Here is a 24,240-nt window from a genome sequence, read left to right on the forward strand (position 1 = left end):
TTGAGTCTAAGAAGCCGGGATGCATTAAGAAGTTAGGTTTTCACAAGCTGCTGATTTTCCCTTAAAGCTTAAAATGCTACAAAACAATTCCTCAAAGAAAGGTGCTCTAAAATGTATAATTTTCACCCTTATAATAAGATCACTACTTTCTAATTTGTTTTGATTAACACCCTGACCAAAATGTACTTTAAATTGCACCTGTTTTCTAATTTTTTGCAACGTCATATTCTTGACAGAATTTGCATTAAACACTTAATAGGTTGCCCAAGGCCAGAATTCTAGGCTTACCATATAAATTACAGCATCTGTAAAACGTCATCTTACCAGTGAATCAAGCCCATTGCACCTTAGATTTCTTGTTCCCCATAGATACTCATTTACTGATCTAGCCCCAGGTGTCAAATTGAAGTTGGAACTTTTTGTTCCGGCAGTGTGTTCTATATAGCACTGTAAGAGTTCCTGTTATGAAACTGCCAAGGCATCACTAGAAGTTATAACGCTGCTTCATGAAAACTACTGTAGGGTTATGACATCACATCCTGTTTTAAACACACCACGGATGCAAGGATCAAGAGTGTCTTCCTTTTATTAGAGGCTATTTTATCCACAATTTATCACAAATTATTTGTATATGTTTTTCTAAGATTCGATTCTGTCTATGCCTTACATGTAGTAATCAAAATGCGCTTACCCACCTCCATGATAAATGAATGTGATCTCTAGGCCTTGTTCATGGATCTGGGGACTGCTCTGCACAAACTGACCTCAAGCTCTCGGGAAAGAATCACCACGCACTGCGGAATGAAAAGATCATGGCTCTGTCCTGTTCCAATTTCAAATTGAACTGAAAGAGGAACATAATTATTTTCCCTCCTCCTGTCCACTTTATTGCTGATTGGCATTAGTGGAATAAGAAGTACAGCACCATAGGCTTTCTTCTTGATTCTCCTCACCCTTGGTGCTGAAAGAGAAGCTGCCACACTTCCAGAACTTCGGTCATTTTCTTCATCTGAAATAAGTCATGGTTGATTCAGATAATTTGTCCCTCCGAATCACATCCTAAGTATGTAGATGGCCTCTGAGAAGGCTATCTCGAGGATTTCTGTTGTCATTTCCTTTCATCTGCTCGGTTTCTTAATGCAATAATCCCTTGAGCGTTAAGCACAGCTTTGACTTTGGGGCGAAACCTTATGGCTCCAACTTTGATAATAGTGGAATAAAAGGCCTCCTGGCCGTCGGCAAGCTTATGCTCCTTGCAAGCCTTTTCCATTGTTAAGCAAGCTGATGACAACACAGACGATGCCATGGATTGCGTTGTAGATGACTACGTAAGCAGCTCCTATGTTAGCGACACGAAGGGGCTATATGCTCTTAAGGTGAAGGAACGAAGTGTGATGTCCAGTATCCTATGCAACTAAATTCCCTAAGTGTCCTGAAAGGTTTGGTGGCATATGTGAGGGAGCAGAGGAAGATTACTACCATCCTCTGTGGAAGGGTATTCAATTTAGTCCACAATTGATCTGGATACCTCCATTTAGGTGTTGTTTGAGCTTTTTTTTTTTATCTGGATCAGTTGGAGGAATCAATTTAGATTTTTTTCCTGTTGATCATTTGGGGCCACCACTAGTCCCACCGAAAATGGCAAGCACCCGCAGAATTGGTTAATTCAATAATCAGGGTGTAAAACATCTCATCAAACTAATTTCTTCGAAAACATTGACCTACATCTATGTTAATTGCTTTTTATGGTTAGATTGTTCCTTCCATGCTTGGCCAGTCTGTAATTACCCTGCTGTCCTTGCAGATCAGAGAAACCCAGTATGAATAATGAGTCAATAATTAAATTACACAAAACAGAATCCATGAATCGTACTTTATTTAGATGCAGTAATCTACCATTGAACATCTGTCTCTCTGCAGAGCTCATCTAGTTCTAATCTGTAATCTTGCACACATAATAGGTCAATTCTGTAAACCCAAGACATAGAGATGAAGGTAAATAAGGTGAAGCAGCGTCTTAATGATTACAGAACCAATTTTTTTGTCCTGCAGCCCAGACCTAAAGTTTAATTGTCAGAATAAGGTTTTTCAAGCCATTGCGACTGTCATCAGGGCTTCTCCATGTATGTGCCAAGGATGTGCAATAACATTACTATTTCCTTCAGGAACACCCCTAGCCCTCTCCCATTTAGTAAAAGAGCTGAAGACGCACATCTTTGAAGAACACTGACACCATGGGACATCCCACTTTCACTCTCTGAACCACCCAACTAACTCGTCTACTGAATCTTTGCCTTTGATCCGCTACAGCTTTCTGCCACATTTCAGCTAGGTTTGCACAAGCAGATACCCCGTAACTACATACATGCATACTCTGTATGAAGGTTATTTGAGCCACCTTGTCCCCATCCCAAAACTTCAAAATAAAAAGTCATATTCTGTTGTGGGCTCATTGTGCATGCAAGAAATATTTGTAATTGATTTTCCTTCAATGTCCAACCAGCTGATGTTGCTCGTTCCATGGGAGCCAAGGTGGTGATAGCCATCGACGTTGGCAGCCGTGATGAAAGTGATCTCACTAACTACGGGGATTCTCTATCCGGCTGGTGGCTGCTTTGGAAGAGATGGAACCCATTGGCAGAAAAAGTTAAGGTAAGGTATTGCTTTATCCTGAACTTGGTGGTAATGTAGTTGTGAGTAGTCAGAGCAATTGAGAAAAACTCTCTGTCACTTCATGATACACTAGACTGTGCCACATAGTTTATATTAGTTTTGAGGTGCTACTGCAATTAAGAAGACCTTCCTACCGATGCACAATACACTAGACTATGCTACTTAGTTTATATCTCTCATCAGGAGTGACTCTGGATACCACAATATTGTGCAGTAACAGAGCCTTTACTTCAGGACTTACGCCAAGTACCTGCTCAGAGTAGAACATTATCATCAGGAATTTCTCTGAATTTTACAAATAAATGTTTTATATTTCAATTATTCGATTGTCATAAAAATATTTAAGCAATACAGGATGATACAGCTTTATCAAAACATATGGATCTTGGCAGATGGGTTACTCCATCACACCGGTTGCGGATATCCCGTCTGCCAATATATAGATTCCGTTATATATTATGGGATTTATATTTCGGCGGACAGGATATCTGTCACCGTTGTGACGGATTAACCTATCCACCAAGATCTAAATCAGGCCCATAGTCACTTAAGCAAAGTCCATGATTTATTTGACAGAGAACAGCCAATATAAAAAACGAATCCCTGAGAAGAATACATCACAAGTTAGAATAACAGAGGGAATGACGGCACTAGGAATTGTGAAAACTAAGAAAAGAAGCAGTTTGAAATTAGATTTAAATGTTTTGAATCAGGACGACATTCTCAAATGGGGATGGGGAAGTTGTTCTAGAGAGTGGAGGAGAAAGAGAAGAAAGCTTGCTTTTTTCATTTCAGTTTTTCTGTACTTTCACTGATAGTAAATGAATTTTGAAAGAAATTGTAACTCTTTGCCAACTTGTCACATGGTGTAGGCCAGCAGGTATTTGTTCACTTGAGACCTGTGGTACAAGCATAGTTTGATGATCTGCAAAATTCTGACCAGCCTGATGTCTTAACTTCACATTTATCATAACACAACGGGGTAGCTTCTAATCCTAGTATGTGATAGAAACGTCTAGCATCAGATTCCTTACCTTAGAATTATCCCCGGGCGTCAGACTGGATCCTGATTTTTTTTATTGCTAGCAGTACGCCCGCGTGCCAGTTTGTGGCGTTCTCCACACCGAACTTTACGCGCGCAGTGCCTATACAGGCATCACCCCATCACGCTGACGACAGTTCTTTTCTTTTAGTATGTGTTTTTGACTAACTTTTTTCAACGTTTTGTCAGTCTTTTTGAAGTTTCCTCCTGGTATTGAAGGAATTTCATTCAAAAAGGCTGGCTTGAAGCCCTGCAGCGCCTGTCACCGATAGATGTCGATGATGAAACCCGCCGCACCTTGTATGCCTTTGGTGCCTCAAGCGCGACCATGATCCGAGGGCTTGCTCCGATTGCCATGCCCTGAACCCGAAGGCTTTGAGGTAGCGATCCTGGCGGCTCAAAATTCAATACCGCAACGATCCAGATCCCGGTCAAGAGGAAGGTCCCAGGAGCGGTTGTGGAGTTCGAGAGCTTTGTCACACTCCAGTCGTCGGGCCATTCGGTTAAGTCACATCACAAAAAGTAGTTGAAGCATTCTTCAACTTCACCGGCCGACGAGATGGGAGAGCGTCAACACTTGAGGCCTAGCTCCACGGTTGAGCAAGTGCCAGGGCTGTCTTCGCACCTCCCCGAGTTTCCGGGAGGCGGAGCGACCCCTGCCCAATTACAAGACTTCTGTGAGGCCGTGCACCTCATATTTTGGCGTTCCGTTCCCTCTGGTGCATCTTAGGGCCCATGGGTTCTGGAGGTGCCCATACTGGATCCACGCTGGCAGCTCTGGACGGTCACCACTCGGGCCCCAGGGATTCATGGATGGATCCGGGTCAGTGCCGGTCATTCCATCTCAACCGTCTCCAGCGCCAAAGCCGACGCTCTCTGCGCCGTCCCCATTCTGATTCCTGACTCCGACACGGAGCTGTAGAGACATCATCCATCACCGACCCCAATGCCAGCCTAAGCCATACCTTCCGGGCTGGAGCCTGAGCTCTATTCTTATGAGTTAGGACTCGGGGAAGAATGGGAGGCATCGTTGGAGCCTAAAGAATACCAGCCCTTTGATACCAACATAGACTGTTGTGAGGATTTTGCGGATGCCAGCGGACTGGATACTTCTCCAGATACTGACATGCTTTCTTCCCTTAGCGTGGCTACGGAGAAGGGAGCTTAATTTGAAATGATGGTGAGGAGGGTGGCCAAAGTCCAGTACCTTAGCTTACCTTCGGTGGCAGTCAAGACTAATGTCCTGACAGAAGTGCTTCAACTCGGAGTGTCCCCTTCAGTACTGCTTTTGCCATTTAACAAAGCTCTTATGGATGTCCTGCTTGGGGCATGGTAAAAGCCCAACACGGGCTCTTGTGAACAGGACAATTGCCTGTCTGCCCTGCCCCATTCCAGGGACCCCAAATTCCTCACAGAACACCCTACCCTGGAGAACTTGGTGGTCCAAGCCTCTACCTCCCATATAAATCCCGGTGCATTCCCAATAGAACTACTGGATGGGTAATCGAAGAGGTTGGACAACTTGGGGAAAAATGTTTTGTTCCACCAGCCTGGCATTGCGGTCCTTGAACACCACATGCCTTTTGGGCCGCTATTCCTGCACTCTGCGGGATATGGTTGCGCAGGTGCTGCCAACGTTTGCGGTGGAGGCCCCGGCCGTGCTCTCCCAGGCTGTTGCAGACAGGAGGGATGTAGCTACATTCACCATTAGATGTGGATTGGACACTACCAACTCACTGGGCATGTCGGTTTCATCGACGGTGGCCTTACGGCGCCACACCTGGTTGAAGACTACTGGCTTCTCTGGGGATGTCCAAACATTACTTATTGACATGCCCTTTGATGGCTCCTGGAGATAATGCAGATTCAGCACTGGAGCACCAGGGCTATGGTCAGGTCCTTGCGCTTTTCCATTGCCCCTCATCACCCCCAATCTGCCTTTCGCACCACGGAAAGGGCTTCCAGCCATGTGTACACCTGCTCAGCCACCGTGGCGCGCAAGCTTTCCAGCCTCTGCTTGGCCGAGGACGGTGGTATCCACGGACCCCGTCGGTTGGGCAAGTCCACTACCCCCCCGGCGGCTGCAGCCTCCAAACCCTTATAGTTTTCCCTCTTAACACCACCATGGGCACGCAGTGCCAGGCAGGATCTGCCATCACCTGCCCTACTGGTGGCCCTTTGAGACGTCCCCCTCCCTCGATACCACCATCTTACGAAAAGATGATGGAGGACCACTCAACAACATTTTTTTTGAAAGACCTGAGGAAGAAATGCAATACATCAAACGAGTGAATTACCTCAGTAGTTTATGCATCTTTGGGGTTGTGTTGATAGGGTGGGTGGGTGGTTAAGATCTTAATTGCAAATTTGCTCGGACCTGACCAAAGGGGCAGACACACATATACCTCACCATAATATGGATGGCACAAGATGGTTATAATAAAAAAAGAGGCATCAGAGGTTGAGAGACAAATGGTAGTAATTCTCCCCAGAGGCCCCCACGGGGAATTGGGGCAAATCACCCACATCTGGGGAATTTGCAGTTGAGAGGGGTTGTTCGAGAGTGCGCAGGCCGAGTTGAGGAGGGCTACACGGGAGGGGGGGGCTATGTTGGGAACACAGTGGATTGGGTGCTCACTACCACAGTACACAGGAGGTAACACACCACAAACCACCATGCACCTGAACATAATGTGGCATACTCCAGGTTAGGGTTAAAGGTACTATTGTGAAATGTAAAAGGCATTAACAATCCCTGATATAGATGGGAGCCTTGGTCCCCTTTAGAACTTTAAGAACCCTCATTGATCCCAACGGGAAGTATGTGGAATTTGTAGGGGAAGTCAGTGGGGAGTCCCTATTGCAATTAAACACTTATCCTCCCAACATAGATTCCCCCCGACTTTTTTTACATTTAGAAACATTATGACTCTCTCCGATACCACCTAGCAGACTATCCTTAGTTCTACACAAAGCTATGTGGACTCTTGACTTGACTGAGGGATGATGCTCTAAACACAGGAACTGGAGGGGGTACTTTTTCTACACCCCACAACACATTCGGTTGCATCTATGTTGCACTCGTGCACTGGGACCACGTGGCAGACATAAGCTATGCTCAATATTTGGATTGCATCATGTCAGATCATGCACCATTTTTGATAGAATTTGCAGGTGAGAAGTTTGCCTCCTTGGATCTCACTGGAGATTACTGATGGCGACACTGTAGGATGCCCCATACATGGAAACAGTCAGGCCTGGGATACAGGATTATTTTCAGGGCAATAAAGGTTCTTTAACATCAGCAGGGGTATTGTGGGAAGTGTTTAAGGTTACTCTATGGGAGGGTGCATAGGTTTAACGTATGGAGTCAGAAAATCATTGATGGACACAATAGAGACATATGAGGAATGCAAACATTCAATGGATCAACAGATTGTGAAAAGGAATGCAGACCGAGATAAACAAAAGTAGGAACTAAAACACCTCGGACATTAGAGAATGCCTAAGCAAGCATTACTATAAAACTCATTATGAATTGCAGCATGAACAGGGGGATAAGCCTGGAAGACTACTTGTATCGTTGGTTAATCAAGAAAAAGGGAATAGAGCAGTTGCAGATATATGTAATCGGGAGGGGGCAGGTAATCTCAGATCTGAAAGAGACTTGTTAGTGATAGATTCCTTACCTTAGAATATACCCAGGCGTCAGACTGGACCCAGAAAGTTTTTAGTCAGCAGTACCCCTGCACGTTGGTAGGCGTCGTCGTGCGGCTCCGCGTACGTCACTGGCGTCGTATTCGCCAAGATGACATCATCGGAGCTACTTAGACTCGCCCACGCGCGCTGACGTCAGTTCTTTCTTTTTCCGCGTCAGCAAGCGCAGATCCGAGAGAGAGCGGTACTCCAAGTTAATATTTGAACTTTATTTCTGAGACTTGTTTCTCTTGCTTGTCGAGTACTCGGCTTCTGGTGCAGTGGAGATGCCCGGGTTTAAGTCCTGAAAGGGACTGTCGTTGGGAACATGTCGGTGGCGGACCCGCATGACGTGTGTCTCTTCTGCTTGGGGCACGCCCATGCCCCGAGACGTGCCCCGATTGTCGGGCCATGGCGCCGAAAGCTTTGCGGGAGAGTTCTCGAAAGTTGTTGGAGGCCTGGCAATCAGTTCCGCGACGCTAGAGGTCCCGCTCCCGTGGGAGGTCGAGGGACAGGTCACGGGGCCGACACCACCGTTCGTCGGAATCAAGGACAGGTAAGTCAAGGTGCCATAAGAAGTCGAAGAAGCGATGTCTCTCTTCGTCTTCCCTTCACCGGTCGCAGGACGCGGTGGAGGGAGCGGGGGGGGTCACTCCCCCACGGCTCCAGTGGAGCCTCCGTTGTTGTCTGCGGCCTACCCGCCTTTCCCGGGGCCATGCGCGACTCCGGAAGAAATACAGGTATTGCTGTCGGCCAGGGGCCGTTTAATTGCCACATCTGGGCCCTCCGGCGTGCCTTCGGACCCCGTGGACCTACCCCGTGCCGCCGCCTTTGGCCCCGGCTACGCGAGCAAGAAACCCTGCGGCGCCGCTGGCGCCGCCTCCGGCACCGGGTTTGACGCCGTTGCCTACAGGGTCGGACTACGTCGAGCCTGGTTTGCTCTATTATCCTCCAATTTCTATTCCAGGTGGGGAGTTTATTCCCTTTCCCCGGGCCCATCCTCCTTACCGGCATCCTAAACAGCCGGTGGACGAAGGGGAGTACTGGGAGGGGTCTGAGGACCCTATCGCAGCTCAATGTGAGGATGAACTGGAGTGGGAGGGTGACATGGAAGGTCCAGGCGATCTGGAGTTCTCTCCGCACCCTGGTACACTTTCCCCTTCTTCCGTAGCTATGGAGGAGGTTGGGACTTTTTCTGTGGTGTTGCGTAGGGCGGCTGAGGCTCTTAAACTTGAGCTCCCTTCCGTGCCTATCAGGGCCAATCTCCTGACTGAGGTGTTACTGCCCTGTAATGACACTCTTACAGATATTTTGTTAAGCACCTGGACCAAGCCTAACACAGGGGTTCCTGTGGATAGGAGTGTGGCACGACGCCATCGCCCGGCCCCGGGCGACCTCAGTTTTTTCACGCAACACCCAATGCCTGAGAGTCTGGTTGTCCAGGCCTCTGCCTCTCGAAGTGCATTCCCTTCCGCACCTCCGGACAAAGAATCTAAAAAACTTGAGCAGTTTGGGAACTAGATTTTCACCTCTCCCAGTTCCGGATTGCGAGCAGTGAATACTACATGCCTGTTGGGCCGCTATTCCCACTCTGTGTGAGACACTGTAGCACAGGTGCTGCCTCAGTGTCCCGTGGAAGCTCGAGCGGTGCTCTCCCAAGCCATTACCGAGGGGAGAGATGCTGCAAAATTCACTATCCGTTGTGGCCTTGACACAGCCAACTCCCTCGGCAGGGCAATTTCCACAACAGTGGCGCTACGCCGTTACACCTGGCTCAGGACAACTGGCTTCTCCGGGGATGTCCAGAACACTTTGTTGGACAGGCCCTGTGATGGCATGCGCCTCTTTGGTGACAAAGCGGATAGCACTTTGGAACGCTTTAAAGACTCCCGGGCTACAGCCCAGTCCTTGGGTCTTGCCTCCAAGCGCGCTCCCTTGGGGTCTGCCTTTCGCTCCTTTCGAGGTCAGGGATGAGGCGCCCAAACGCGTTCCTTTCAGAGCCGCCGGCCTGCGCAGCCACAGTCTCAGCACAGCCGCGGTCGGGGGGCCCGTCGAAGTAGGGCACGGGGCCAACGGACGGGTCAGTCCACCACCGCCCCTGATACCACTGCCTCAAAATCTTCCTAGTCAGGATTCGCCTTCACCTCCCCCACTGGCGCACCATCACTTCAGACAGGTGGGTTCTGCAGATAGTCCGAAGCGGCTACTCCCTCCCTTTCAAGACTTCCCCTCCAGCCATGTCGCCTCAGTATCACTGCATATCTGGGGATCACTTGGCGCTTCTCCAGCAGGAAGTTGCGGCCCTCTTGGCCAAGGGGGCCATCGAGCACATTCTGACGCCAGAAGTAGGTCGTGGTTGTTACTCCCACTACTTCCTGGTTCCAAAGAAAGACAAGGGCCTGCCTCCTATCTTAGACCTCTGGAACATCAATCGCTTCCTCCTGAAGGAGAAGTTCAAGATGCTCACGATTGCTCGGGTCTTGTCTGCCCTAGACCCGCAAGACTGGATGGTAGCTTTGGACTTGCAGGATGCTTATTTTCATATCCCCATCCTGCCGGCCCACCGGTGTTACCTGCGGTTCACAGTAGGCCACGAGCACTTTCAGTTCGCCGTGCTCCCTTTCGGCCTTACCAGCGTCCCTCGGGTGTTCACGAAAGTGATGGCGGTGGTCGCAGCTCATCTGTGCAGATCAGGGGTCTCAATCTGACTGGCTGTTGAAGGTGGGCTCGCCCCAGGCAGTCGTCTCCCACCTCCAGACTACGGCCGGACCCCTGCATTTGCTGGGGTTCTTCATCAACGTGCCGAAGTCGTACCTGATTCCCTCTCAGAAGCTCCTCTTCATCGGAGCGGTTCTGGACACGGCGCAGTTTCGGGTTTATCCTCCCGAACAGCGAGTCCAGGACATGATTCTGATCTTTTAGCCCTTGTCCTGGGTTTCCGCCAGAACGACCTTGAGGCTGCTGGGACTCATGGCCTCCTGCATCCTGCTAACCAACCATGCCAGATGGCATATGCGGGCTCTGCAGTGGGACCTGAAGTTCCAGTGGGCGCAGCATCAGGGGAACCTGTCTGACTAAGTCCAAATCTCGGAGGGCACTGCACAAGACTTGCAGTGGTGGCTCACGGACCAGCATTGGGTTAGCGGCAGATACCTCTCCCTTCCCCAACCGGAGCACACAGTGGTGACGGATGCGTCCCTCCTGGGATGGGGCGGCCACATGGGATAGGCAGAGATCAGAGGCCTCTGGTCTCCGGCGGAGTCCAAGCTCCATATCAATCTTTTGGAGCACAGGGCGATCCTACTTGCACTGAAAGCATTCCTTCCCTCTGTCAAGGGGAGGGTAGTGTAGGTGTTCACAGACAACGCCAATGCCATGTGGTATTGCAACAAACAAGGCGGGGTGGGGTCGTGGACCCTATGTCCGGAGGCTCTGTGCCTCTGGACATGGCTGGAACGTCAAGGTATCTCCTTGACGGTTCAACACCTGGCAGGTTCTTTGAACGCCAGGGCGGACGAACTCAGCCGCCGGTGCTTGATAGATAACGAATGGTATCTTCACTCGAATGTGGCACAAGGTCTCTTTCGGCAGTGGGGAGAACCTTGGTTAGATCTATTCGCCACCTATCAAGTAGTGTAGTGGAAAGTGTCCCCACCGTATTTGCTTTGTTAAGCATATACAGTAGTGGGCTGGCCAGCAGATCCATATATACTTGGTAAAATTACGTGGGGAACCCATCACTCCACTGGGCCTTCCATGTACCCAATTCCTAATGGCCCAACGAATTTCCCCTCAATGAGAGGTGAATTTAACATCTCCCTTAGGTCAGGAGCCAGTTGTGGTAGATCGGCCTCAGTAAGAAGTCGCTTGATAACCCCTCGGTCTTCCCTTCCTTGATCATCATAAAGGAAGGCGTAAACGTTCTCAAAGCATTGGAGGATAAACTCTTGATGCACAAGTTACTTACTTGTGTAACGATATGTATGTAAGAGACATTAGTTAGTGATCGAGGGGCATATGTATCAAATACCGTATTTGCAATTCTCAAATAGCGATTTTTAGGGAATCGCTATTTGAGAATCGCAAACGGGATGTAACAAATAAATCGCAAATGTTTTGCAATTCCTTGGCATTCCTTAATTGCGATTAGCAAATTGCTAATCGCAATTAAGGAATACCTTCCCATTCATTCCTATGGGCTAGGAGGCCCATAGGAATGAACAGGAAGACATTCTCAATTTGCGATTCGCAATTTGAGAATCGCAAAATGAGAATGCAATTTTAAGGGTGCCAGGGTATCAAAAGGAAACCCTGTTGCACCCCTGAAATATGTGTGTGTGCACATGTGGCGCACATACATACCCTAAGAGCATGTCTGTGCGTCACATGGCACTTTGAAAAATGCCAAAAAGTGCATTTTTCAAAGAAATCACAAATGACCACGAACTTGAAGTTGGTGGTAATTTGCGATTCCAAATTGCACTTTTTCTGTGCTTCATACATTGCATTTAAGGAATCGCAATTTGCGATTCCTTAAATGCAATCGCAAAATAGGGAATCACAAATTTCGCGATTCTCTAATTTGTGATTCCCTTTTGGGATGATACATCCCAAAAGACCTTTTCCCGTTCGCAAACGGGCCGATTCTGAGAATCGTCACGTTTGCAAACGGGAAAAGGGCTTGATACATATGTCCCATATTCCTTACCTTAGAATATCCCTAAGCGTCAGACTGGATCCGGAAAGTTTTTCATCAGCAGTACCCCTGCGCGTCGGTAGGCGTCGTCGTGCGGCTCCGCATGCGTTGTTGGCGCCGATATGACGTCGCTGGAGCTAGACGTGCCCACACGCGCTGATGTCAGTTATTTATTTTTCCGCGCCAGCAAGTGCAGATCTGGGAAAAGCAAGTACCCCCAGTCACTTTTTGACTGAGTTTTTTCGAGGCCTTTTGTCTCATTTTCTTCGAGTCGATCGACTCCTGGTGTCGTAGGGATCCCCGACATTAAGACCTGTGGGGACTGTCACCGCGTGATGTTGGTGACGGACCCACACCACGTGTGTCTCTACTGCCTGGGGCGTGACCATGACTCTAAGTCGTGCCCCGACTGTCACGCCATGGCGCCGAAGACTTTGCTGGAGTGGTCCCGAAAGTTGCTGAAAGTCCGGCAGTCGGCTCCGCGCCACTCAAGGTCCTGGTCTCGTGGGAGGTAGAGGGACCGGTCGCAGGACCGTCACCATCGTTCCTCTGGATCTAAGTCTTCGCACTCGGGGTCAGGTAAGTCAAACCATTCCAAAAAGAAGTCAAAGAAGCGTCGTCGCTCCTCGACTTCCTGTCGCGGCTGAGAGTGTGGCTGGTGCTACCCCCGCGGCTCTGGCGGAGCCTGCGACGTCGCCGCCGGCCTACCCACCCTTTCCGGGTCTGTCGGCGACGCCTGCTCAGGTGCAAGAGTTTCTTGCTGCCATGGCCCGACTCTTTGGGCCGACTGGCCCCACCGGTGCGCCTACGGGCCCACAGGGCACGACTGGGGGTGCTGTCCTTCCATGCCTTGTAAGATACGACAGGAGTATGACCCATAAACCACGTTGAGAAATGGGTAGGTACGAGAGAATTAACAACAATATCTCAACTGGTATAAATATGAGAGACAGTTAGAATATGCATGTCAAAAACATTGCAGCACGGAAAAAAGGGAAGACTCTTGGTGAAATGTTTTTGGAAGGTGCACTGGGCATCGTATATTTTCAAAACATAATCAAGTACAGTTGTAGCAGCACTGTAGGCAAAGAATTGCATTGAAAACAACCCAACATTGAACTTGGTGCTAGATTGTGTAAGTGACAAGACAAGTGGCGACGCAAGTAACAATGTGTGTTCAGCGGAAAACGGCGCAAAGTGGGATAATATATACAGTGAAAAATGGTTCAGAAGATGTTTTCAATACATTTTGAAATTGTTTGATGGAACCATAACGAATAATGCGCTGTGATTTTGCGCTGAGTGGTCGACGATATTTCGATCCTCTAAATCAGGATCATCTTCAGGACCGGGTTGTTGGTTTAAAGCGGTGCAGGGGTAGACACGGTCCTGTGTCTAAGTCGGTAGGGAAATAATCAGGCAAATATGGACTCCAGAAAGGATGTCCTGGTAGCACACACCTGGATGTGTGTGAGGGGTGGATACCGGTTGGGGAAGAAAACCATCTGGAAGAGGGCGGGCAAAAGATCCTTCTTCAAAGCACCGCAGCAAGGTGCTTGCGGTAGGTAGCTGGGTATACACACCGAACTGCGTGTATGAGAAAAACCGAGTGTCAATCTTGGATCTATTTGGGGCAATCTCGTGAATGGACCCTGTGAGAAGTTGGCCTGATGTATGATGTCATTAGTTCTAGTGTACACCTTATATCAGTCCAAACAACCCTTATGGTGATTGGTTGTAAAGTCAACCTTCTAGACCAGCTATCCTAGTGCAGAGCAGTCTTAGGCTAAACTCTGAATGGCATGTGAAGCCAGCTGCGATACCATATATAATCCCTTGAATACCAAATGAAAGGACACCACAACAGATATATATATAAAATAAAGTGTATTTATTCTAGTCAAACCCTCAGCACTCTTTATGAGATTAGAGGTAAGTACAACACAGTCTTATTTATGCATACATTAAGTCACACAGGTAAGTAATACAGTTAGACCCTAGGGGCCACGCAAACCATATACTAAAGAAGTGGTATATGGACCACTGTCACGGAAATAGGATAGGCCTAGGCCTAGGGAATCGCTGGGGCTACACTACACTAGCAACAGTTAGGAAGTGGGAGGCCCACGGGATTCAGGTGCAGAGTGGAAACACTCACGCGTAATGCGTAAAAGTCGATAGAATTACTAGCAGTTAGAAATTAACAGTTTAAGGACACTTCTGAAGCAGCTAGAGAGTCGAGACTCGGAAACTAGACCCTAGGATAGTCACTACCCTTGTGACCACCGAAGTACCCAAGTTACCTAGCCCACGGGCTGCGGGTGCATAGGTGTGAACTTGCGTCGGGTTTCGTCGTGGACTTCTATGGATGCCTGAAGGAAAGTTGCTGACAGGCAGTCAGTGAAGAGTGTCCGGTGGATCCCAAGGCTGGGATCAAGAAGAGAGGATACCTGCAAGCAGAAGGGACAGAGTCAAGGTCACTAGCCAGTGACAACGTGGAACCAGGAAGGAACCAGGCGATGTCGTGAAGATTGCAGGTGAAGGGTGAAGCTTGTCGCTGCAGCCACGGGTACCAGGAGACTTCGAGGACGACCAGGACCAGGAGGCGAGCTGTCCCACGAAGGTTCTTGCTGTCGGCGGCGTCGAAGTCGAACTAAGACTCACCAAGCCTTGGCAAGCGGAACCCACGAAGAACGGAGGACTTGCTTCTGGTGCAGACCAGGAAGGTCTGGGGTGCTTCTCTTTTGCAAAGAAGCGGGAGCCAGTCTGGAGGAGCCAAACCAGCAGTGAAGATTTCAAGGTGTGTCGTCACAGAGGCCGCTAGCCAACGGGAAAGCAACCGGACAGACGCGGCAAGCAGGAAAATGCAGAAGGGCCCCACGCAGGACTCGTGGAGTGTGGGGGGCTGATCTTCGGTGCAGATGGTGCTTGGGGTTGCGGCTTCTCAATCCCCGGTGCACAACTTCGAGTGTGCCTCAGAAGCTGCGCTGGAAGATACTCGCCACTTTTCCCAGGTAGCCGGTCCCACGTCTCTCGTCGCCTCCACAGATCTCAGCTCGGCTGTGGATGTGGATCAGGGTCGGAGAAGTCTGGAAGTCAAGTCTCTGGTCGGGCTCTGCAGTCGGTCCCTCGTAGAACTTCAGCAAAGCAAAGGGTAGTCTCTTGATGGTGCCTGTTTGCACAGGGTAGCCACTCCTTGGCCACAAGGGAGATTCTTCAGTCTTCTTTCGTCGAATGTCGAAGGTCCAGAGTTTCTGTTCAAGTTGCAGGTTCAGGATAATCTAATCTCCTGGGGCCCAGCTACCACTCTTATACTAATCTGGGGGGCTGGGTTGCCTGCTAGGTCACGTCTTATGGGTGGGACCTGGGAGGGGGGTGATTACACCCCCTTCCCTTTGTCCAGTTTCGCGCCAGGACTGGGGCTGGAGTGCCCCAGCACCGGTTTGAACTGGACTATGCATGGAGCACCTTGTGTGCCCCAGGCAGTGTCTCGTTTCATTCATCCCTCCCTGCCCCAATACACTAAGGCCTGTCTGGGGTGGTGCTCGCGCCTCCCAAGGCAGGAAACCTATTGTCCAAGCCTCCCTTACCGGGATCACTCCCAGCAGCAGGAGGTCAGACTTGTGTCGTGGTAGCAGCATCCATTTTGTGATGCTGGGGTTCTGGTTAACTTTAACCGGGTAAGTAGGTTACAACATGTCTTCTCCCTCTAGAAGGGAGGGATAATATCCTCATCCCCAGAAATGGGATGGGGGTATTATTCCAAAGTGTTAGACACCTTACACGACATGTTTTGATAAAGCCAAACCATAGTTACCATAACCGTTTAAGATTATAAGGCACTTTAAGAGTATATGGTAGGCTATATCATAGAACAGCTATAAGGACATGGTTCCGAAAGCTGCAGACAGGCTCAGCTGATGCTAGAGCACCATCTCACATGTTACCAAGCACTCTGCCTCCAGGATTGTTAATGCCTGATAGGTACACATGTGTCTATATGTAAGATAGGATAGGAATACTACACCTAAGCAAGGAGTGATTACACGACCTTGCCCCAGCTGAGTGATCAGCCAGTTGTGTCATAATGGAAGGCCAGGCCCGGGGTGGCATAATACATGCTGCAGCCTCTGGTAGGCCTAGGGTACACCTATGCCCTGGGTACCTAAGGTACACTGTACAGGGGCCAATAAGGTGATCCTATCCAAATGGGTTATGCACCTAAAGTACATAGTATCAATTTAGAGAGAGAACAGCAGGGCTGTGGGTCTGATTAGCAGGCCCACAGCCACATCTAAGTCGAAAACCAGTAAAGCAAAAGCAAAAAGTGGGGGTGAACATAGAAAGCAGACCCTACTCTCCTACAGACCCGTCAAAGGGAAACCGCTTTTCGGTTCCGAAGGGGAAGTGTTAGATGTAGGAGTGAATCCAATCGAACGGGGGTGCCGGTGCTGTTGTAACGACTCTCCAGCAGCAGCAGCAGACGCTACCGACGCGCAGGGGTACTTTCCGGATCCAGTCTGACGCCTGGGGGTAATTCTAATGTAAGGAATGTATCACTACTAATGTTTCTTACAGATATATCATTACCGAATGTAAGTAACTTGTGCTTCAGTTCCTACATGGCCGCTCCCCATACATTCTGACTCTGATAAGACAGTGCCTTTAACTAAGAGCCATCCTTCATTGCTCCAACATCTATTTGAATTGGACTCTGACCAGAGCCAACCAGCTTTTGATGATGATGGTGGGAACAAATATTCCCCACAATATGACAATAACCATTTTTATATGGGCATACAAGAGGCCAGTGGACTGGACACTTCCCCTGACATGGGGCCGATCTCATCCTTCTATGTCCTTTGTTGGAAAAGCTGGCTTCCTTCAGCATGATGGCTGAAGTCTTGGATCTGCATTTGCCTTCAGTTGAGGTAAAAACTAATGTCCTCACATAAGTATTGCAACCTGAACAATCCTCATCTGAATCTCTGCTGCTATTTGACAAAGACCTGACTGACGCTCTCATTGGCACTTGGACCAAACCTTGCTCTTGTACACCAGTTAACAGAGAAAGTGGCACATCACTGCAGACTCACTCCTCGTGACCCTGCCTTTCTAAGGCAGTGCCTTACTCTAGAAAACTCGGTAGTGCAGGCCTCCAGATAACCCCAATTATTTTCCCACAACATCACTGGCCTTTGGGAAGAGGATGTTTTCTTACTCTAGCCTTTCCCTCAGGTCAAGCAACACCAGTTGCTTGCTGGGAAGGCACTCTCATGCATTATGGGAGTCTGTTGTCAAAATCTCGCCAGCAGCACACATGGATAAGGTCCATAGGCTTCTCAGGTGATGTTCTTGCGTCACTCATAGATCTACCCTTTGACTGGTCTTGCTGATTTGGTGAGAAGGCCAACTCTGCCTTTGAGTGCTTTAAAGAGAGTAGAGCTACAGTGTGCTACCTGCGTCTCTCCACATCTGCAAGGCGATATCCACAGTAATTTAGTCCCTTTCAAGGCACTGCTGGAGGCTTCGCCTTCAGGCACCATCAAGCCTCACCTCCCAAACCGCAGACACCCCTGTCTATTTGAGGTAGAAGACCTGGCTGACAGCATCCAAGCCAGCAGGGGCAATGAACTTCCCAGTCCTCAGCCTCTCTGGCAGTAACCTCCAAGCAGCTTTAGTTTATCCTTAGCTGACCACCCTATGAGAGGTAGGATCACTCAATTTCTCCACGGGTTGCAAGCCATAATATCCGATAGGTGGGTCTTACAGAGTCCAATGGGGCTATACCCTGCTGTTCCTTTCCACCATGCCACCTACATCAGAGCAGTTTTCAGCAGAATATTTATCCATTTTTCAACAGGGATTTCAGGGTCTTTTGGAGACCGTAACCATAGGGTCCCTGCATCGGAGATCGGAACTAGGTGGTACTCCTGCTATTTCCTAGGGCCAAAAAAGGACAGAGAGCTTCATCATATTTTTTATTTAATTATTTATAACTTGTTGGCAATTATACACACATTAGATGCAGGATAGCCTGAATTGCAGGGCGTTTACAACAGACACACAGCTGAAACTTGATATCATAAAAGGCAGCATCACCAGGAACATATGAGATTCTCTCGTGTCCTCTTCCTCATTCCCCCCCGGCCTACCCCCCTCATCGCCCCTCACAAAAACAATACATTGTTGCCATCAAAGAACCTCCAGGGAGAGCGACAAAAACAATCTACGTATCACAATTGGATTCGTGTTGGGCTGTGTATTATATGTTAAAGGCCTCTCGGCAAGGCTCTCTAAGATCAAGCGAAAGGCTCTATTTGGCGAAGGTAACTGATAAAAGGCATCCAGATGTCCCGGGAGCGAGACCTCTGGGAAGTAGGTCCCAATAGTAGGATAATTGTTCATGGCAATAAGTAATGTCTTTGATCCAGTCTCAGATTTGTGGTGACTGCGTGCTTCCCCAACACATAGCTGTCCTGCGTTTAGCGAGGAGGAGCATTAGAGCAGTGAGTCTGCGGGAGCTGCTGGCCACATCTGCAATGTAGCTCAACAGCTCAATCAGTGGGGACGGGGACATCTGTGCATTTGTGACTTTCCCTATGACACAGAAGGCCTTCGCCCAGTAAGGAGCAATAGTGGGGCACTGCCAGGCAAGATGGATAAAATCTGCTGAAGGGGAGTGGCAGCATGGGCAGTGGAAGTCTGTGGACAAACCCATTTCGTGTATTTGTACGGGGGTCTGGTATATGCGATGTAAGAATTTGAAGTGGATTAGCCGTAATCTGTAGTTAGGGGATAGCAATTCGAGTTGACCGCAGAAAAATGTCCATTGCGCATCAGTGAGGGGCAGGGCGAGGTCCCTTCCCCAAGCTTCCCGGGTTGGTTTGATTGCTGCGGGTGCAGTGTGCTGCATGTGATTGTATAAGGACGTGATTAATTTGCGGGGTGAAGAAGTTGTGTATATGTAGTTTAATGGTGTGAGTGCCTTCGGAGGAGCTGGGAACGTGTCGAACAGTGCTTGGCACGTCGCCCGCAGTTGGTAATATAGAAAGGTCTCTAGGGGTGTGCAAGAGGCGACGGGCTGGGTCGGGGGGCGAGGAATTAGTCATCCGGGAAAAGGTCTGCAAAGGTGTAAATGTTGAGCTTGTTAGCGTGAATGCAGGCGCCCCCGTCGTGCAGGAGGGGCAGCAAGGGATGCCTCGCCACTGGGATCGATGGGGCATAAAGGTGTGGAATTCCCGCATGCCGTGCCAACCCAATCCATGCCAACCCAATCCATGCCCACCGCATGCACTGCGGGGTGTCTATCTCTGAAATGAGATGTTTGTATGGCAGAAACAGAGCTGTTGATAAGGGCCATGGGGAGATTTCGTCTGTCTCCACAGCGACGTGTGGTTGGGAAGGTGTGGGGTGTGCCCAGTAATGTAGGAAGTGTGCCTGGCCGCATAGCGCATAAAGCAGTTGGGCACCCTGTGCTTGTGGCAGCGTTAGCAGTTCGTATTTTACGCAGGGTTGTTGTCCCGCCCAGACTAATGTGATAAGGTTAGTGCAAAGTCGTTTGAAGAAAGCCTGTGTGATTGGGATAGGAATGTTTACGAATAGATAAAGACATTTTGGTAATACAACCTTTTTTACAATGGCGATCCGACCTGCCAAAAACAGCGGGAGCTTGGACCACAGGGGAATTCGGTCCTCAAACCCGGTCATAAATCTGCAAAAGTTGGCCTTCCAGAGATCCGTAACATTTCTGTTGATATGAATCCCTAAATATTTGACGGTGCCAGTGGTCCACTAAAATGGATATTCCATAGGGAATGGAGCCGCAGCCTTTGTTAGCGGAAAAAGCACAGATTTAGCCCAATTGATTTGAACTCCGGACATGTCCCCAAAGCGTATGATTTCGCAAATTAATGGGGAGAGGTTGTGCTCGGGTGGCTCACATAAAGAGTGATGTCGTCCGCATACAGGGACACAATGAGGCCGCAGGTTGTGAATCCCAGCCCCCGATAAGCATGGTGTTGCCGAATTTGTGCAGCTAGGGGTTCTATCACAATGGCGAAGAGTAGAGGGCAGAGTGGGCACCCCTGCCACGTGCCTCTACTGACCGGGAAGGGGTCAGATATCTGCCCATTGAGGCGTATTCGGGCGGTGGATAGGGTGTAGAGAAGGCGTATCTGTGCAAGAAAGGTGGAACCGAGGCCCATTCTGCTCAACAGCGGGAACAGGAATCACCACTCCAATGTTTCGGAGGCTTTAGTTCCATAAAGCAGAGCAGCCACTGCTGGAGTGTAGGTGCGTAGATAATGCATGACTGCAAACATGGCCGGAGGTTGTGGGTTGTAGATCGGCCCAGTATGAAACCAGATTGATCATGCCTGATCATTACCAGGAACAGGAGTTGCTGCCTCTTTGCCAGTACCTTCGGTAATATTTTATTATCTATAATGATGAGCGACAGGGATCAATAGGAATCGCACTGGTTAGCTGGCTTGTCAGGCTTTAGGAGCGTGAAGATTACAGCATCCCGCATCAATGATCGTCAGTCGGTGGGGGTCAGCGGGGCCCAAAAGGATGAGTTCTGTGTCCGGTAGACAGCCGGCCAGCAATCCTGGGCCTGCGGGGGGATAGCTGCTTGGCGGGAAGGCCCCGCAGTAGCCCCCACCACCGCCAGGTGTCACCCCCTACCCCCCACCCCCACGGGCGCCGCAGACTCAAATCCATCCCCAACCGTGGCGGCTAAGAGGTGCAACCACAGTGACAGCAGAGCAAATGGTAGCAACAGCTGATGAAGTCGCCGTGTGTGGCCCGCGATCCAAACCAAGCCAGAGGTATGCAAAGTCCGCCGTCCTCTCCCCCCACAGGCGCGGCCCAGGAGGCTCCAAACCGGGGCGCAAAGCAGCAGCGGCAGAAAGGCTGAGCCGCCGATCACGGCACACAGTCCAGGCCTGGCCAGCGGTGTGTGAAGTTCCCCCCAGTGAGATTGCAGCAACGTGGATGCCAATTGAGTAACTGAGGGGGCGGCTAGGCCTCGCGTGCCACACCTGCTGGCTGGATGCCACCCTGCAGTGCAATCGTCGTCACTCAACGCGTGGTTCAGTTGGGCCAATCTGGTGAGCCCTTAAGTGCACCCCCGCAGGGCAGCGGTCTCGGTTACAGCCAGGGCGCCCCGCTACCGGTGCCAGAACAGCCACCCAGGCGCGCCAGGCCAGCTAGCTCCACGCCAGCTGCAGGCCGCGTCCCGGGCCTCGCTGCAGGTCCAGCGCTGTCCATTTTAGCACAGGCACTCACCTGGCGCCACCCCAGGTATGCCTTAGCACCGCTGCCGCAGTCGGAGCCTTCCGCCTCTCACTTCGTCACAGCAGTCTGGCTTCACAGCGTCTGCATCCCCTCACCAGCCAGGAGGCCCGGGTAGGCCGCAACCGCCACCCAGCCGCTCTGGTCGGATAGTTATGCCCAGAATGTCATCAGCGCAGGACCCGCGCCACCTCCGCCGCAACGCTGACACCCGCAGGATGTCATGCTCTCGGAGGCGCGGCTGGATGGGTCATGCAACGAGTGAGTTATGCCGGATGAAGAGCTCGGCCAGCAGAGCTCGCTTACAATGCTGCCATCTTGCGCCGCGACAAAACTACGCCCCAAGCTTCACCATAATAAAGATCTTTTTCCCTCCAACTTCTTCCTGTGGAAAGACAAATTCAAGGTGCTCCCACAGGTCTAGGTTCTTTCTACCCTGGATCTAGGAGACTGGTTGGTGGCGCTGGACCTGCAGGATGCCTATTTCCATATCTCCGTCCTGCAGGCCCACAGATGCTACCTGTTGTTCAAGGTGGGCCATGAGCCGTTTCAATTTACCGTGCTCCATTTCAGCCTCACTGGTGTTCCTCATGAATTCACAAAAGTGATGACTGTGGTCGCAGTGTACCTTCAGAAGTCAGGGGTACCAGTCTTTGCTATACCCGAACGATTGGCTTTTGAAGTCGAGCTCACCACAGTCAGTCTTTGACAACCTCCTGAAGACGGTGAACCTCTTTACGTCGTTGGAATTCATGATCAACATGCTGCAATCACACCTGACTCTTTGCAAAGGGCTCACTTTCATCTGAACCATCTTGGATATGGTGCACTTTCGAGCCTTTCCTCAGAAACAAGTTCAAGACATTTGGTCTATTATTCCAATGTTTCAGCCTGTGTCCTGGATCTCAGTGAGGGTGGCTGTGTGGCCTCTTGAGCTACTGGCCTCCATGCTGTATGGCAAATATGGGCTCTGCTGTAGGATCTGATGTCTCAGTGGGCCCAGCACCATTGGAACCTGTCGGACTCATCCAGGTTTCAGAGGAGACTACAAAAGATGTGCAGTTGTGATAGTTTAACCACAATTGGACCAGTGGCAGACCAGTCATCCTACTCTACTCAGGCTTGATGGCTGTAATTTATACATCACTACTGGGTTGGAGAGGCTAACAAGGAGAGGTGGAGATCAGTGGACTCTAGTCTCGATCAGAGACCTGCCTCCACATCAACTTACTGGAGTTGTGGGTCATTCATTTGGTGTTGAAAGCCTTTCTGCTATTAAGAGAAGGATGGTTCAGATCCTCACAAACAACAACACTGGCACGTCGTAGTGCAGCAAACAGGACGATACGGGGTTCTGGACTCTATGGTAAGAGGCCCTGCACCTCTGGACCTGGCTGAATCATTAGGGCATCTCCCTGATCGTGCATCACCTGGTGGGATCTTTAAATGCCACAGTGTGCAAACTCAACAATTGATCTGATCACAAATGGCACCTACACATGGAGGTGATGCAGGATGTCTTCCAGCAATGGGGAGAGCCCTGGCACAATCTCTTCTCTGTTGCCAAGAATGAGCATTGTCAACACTTGCACGTTGGAGTTTCTAAAAAGACTCTCTTGGAGATGTATTCCAGCTAGAGTGGAGCATAGGAGTCCTGTATGCCTTACTGTCACTACCTCTTCTGGCCTGAGTTTCCAAGAAGATCACAAATGACCAGGGCCAAATCATCCTAGTCGCTTCGGATTGGGCTAGGAGAATGTGGTACCCAGGATTTCCTGGGCATGAGCATCTGTCCTCCAATCAAGCTGCTGCTCTGTGAGGATCATATGTCGTAGCAGCAAGGCATGGTCTTGCACCCAGGCCTGCACTATCTACACCTCCATGTGTGGAGATTGAGCAGTGGCAATCGACTGTATTTGATCTACCTCCCGCAGTTGTGGATGTTATTATTTTTATCAACATATTTTTGGCTTAGAGTGGCACTTCTGACATTGACCCACTGAAAGTCAAACTGTTGGATGTGTTACTGTTTCTTCTATCTTTGGCCCAGCAAGGACTTGCAGTGGGAAATGTTAAAGGTTATTTGTTGGCTCTTTTGGTCTTTTTATGTTTGCGGACCAACCTTCCTTGTTCAAATCACCTTTTGGGATGGCATTTTCTCTAAGACTTGCTCCATGTGTTTCCTCCTAAGCCTTTTGTGATGCCACAGTGGGACCTTAATTTGTCCCTTATTTTCCTTACTTGTACTCATTCTGAGCCATTGCACAGCTGCTTCCTAAGTCTCCTGACCATGAAGTCGGTCTTTCTCATTGTGATTACCTCAGCAGGCCGCATGAGTGGGCTTCAAGCTTTGTCTGTCCACTGCTCTACACACCACCTTTATGGACAAGCATGCTGAGGCTAGAGCTGCCTTTCTTCTGAAAGTTGTGACTTCATTTCATGTCGGGCCATCAGTCACTCCTCTGATTTTCTTTCCCCCTCCTCACCCCTTGAAAACGTATAAGAGATTCCATTGAGAGATTCCATTGTGTGGACACTAAAGAAGCACTCTGCTTTTACATCAATTGTACCAAAGGCCACCGAGTGAACAATCAACTCTTTGTTGGGTTTTCTGTGGTAAAGAAAAGGAAAGCGGAGCAGGAGCAGACTTTGTCCAGGTGGATAGTCCTCTGTATTAAAATCTGCTATGCGTTGGCTGAGAAGCAGCCTCCAGAAGCTATGAGAGTGTATTCCACTAAGGCCAGGGCTGCTAACACTACTTTACTGCCCAGTCTTCCTGTCCTGGATAGCTGAAAACAATTGCGGACAACGGCGGACACGGTAACCACACTTTCCT

The 24,240-nt window shown here is 49.6% G+C and overlaps 1 protein-coding gene across 2 annotated transcripts in view; it reads left to right on the forward strand.

The window, feature by feature from the left end:
* PNPLA7 (patatin like domain 7, lysophospholipase) overlaps nt 1-24,240 on the forward strand; it is a 1,876,659-nt gene that overhangs the window by 1,644,847 nt on the left and 207,572 nt on the right. For both annotated transcript variants that reach the window (XM_085610534.1, XM_085610541.1), the window contains exon 31: nt 2,504-2,652. In XM_085610534.1, the coding sequence (XP_085466660.1) occupies nt 2,504-2,652 (149 nt within the window). The remainder of the gene's footprint in view (nt 1-2,503; nt 2,653-24,240) is intronic.

The sequence above is a fragment of the Triturus cristatus genome, chromosome 1_2 (genome assembly GCF_964204655.1).
Source record: "Triturus cristatus chromosome 1_2, aTriCri1.1, whole genome shotgun sequence".
Taxonomy (NCBI): domain Eukaryota; kingdom Metazoa; phylum Chordata; class Amphibia; order Caudata; family Salamandridae; genus Triturus; species Triturus cristatus.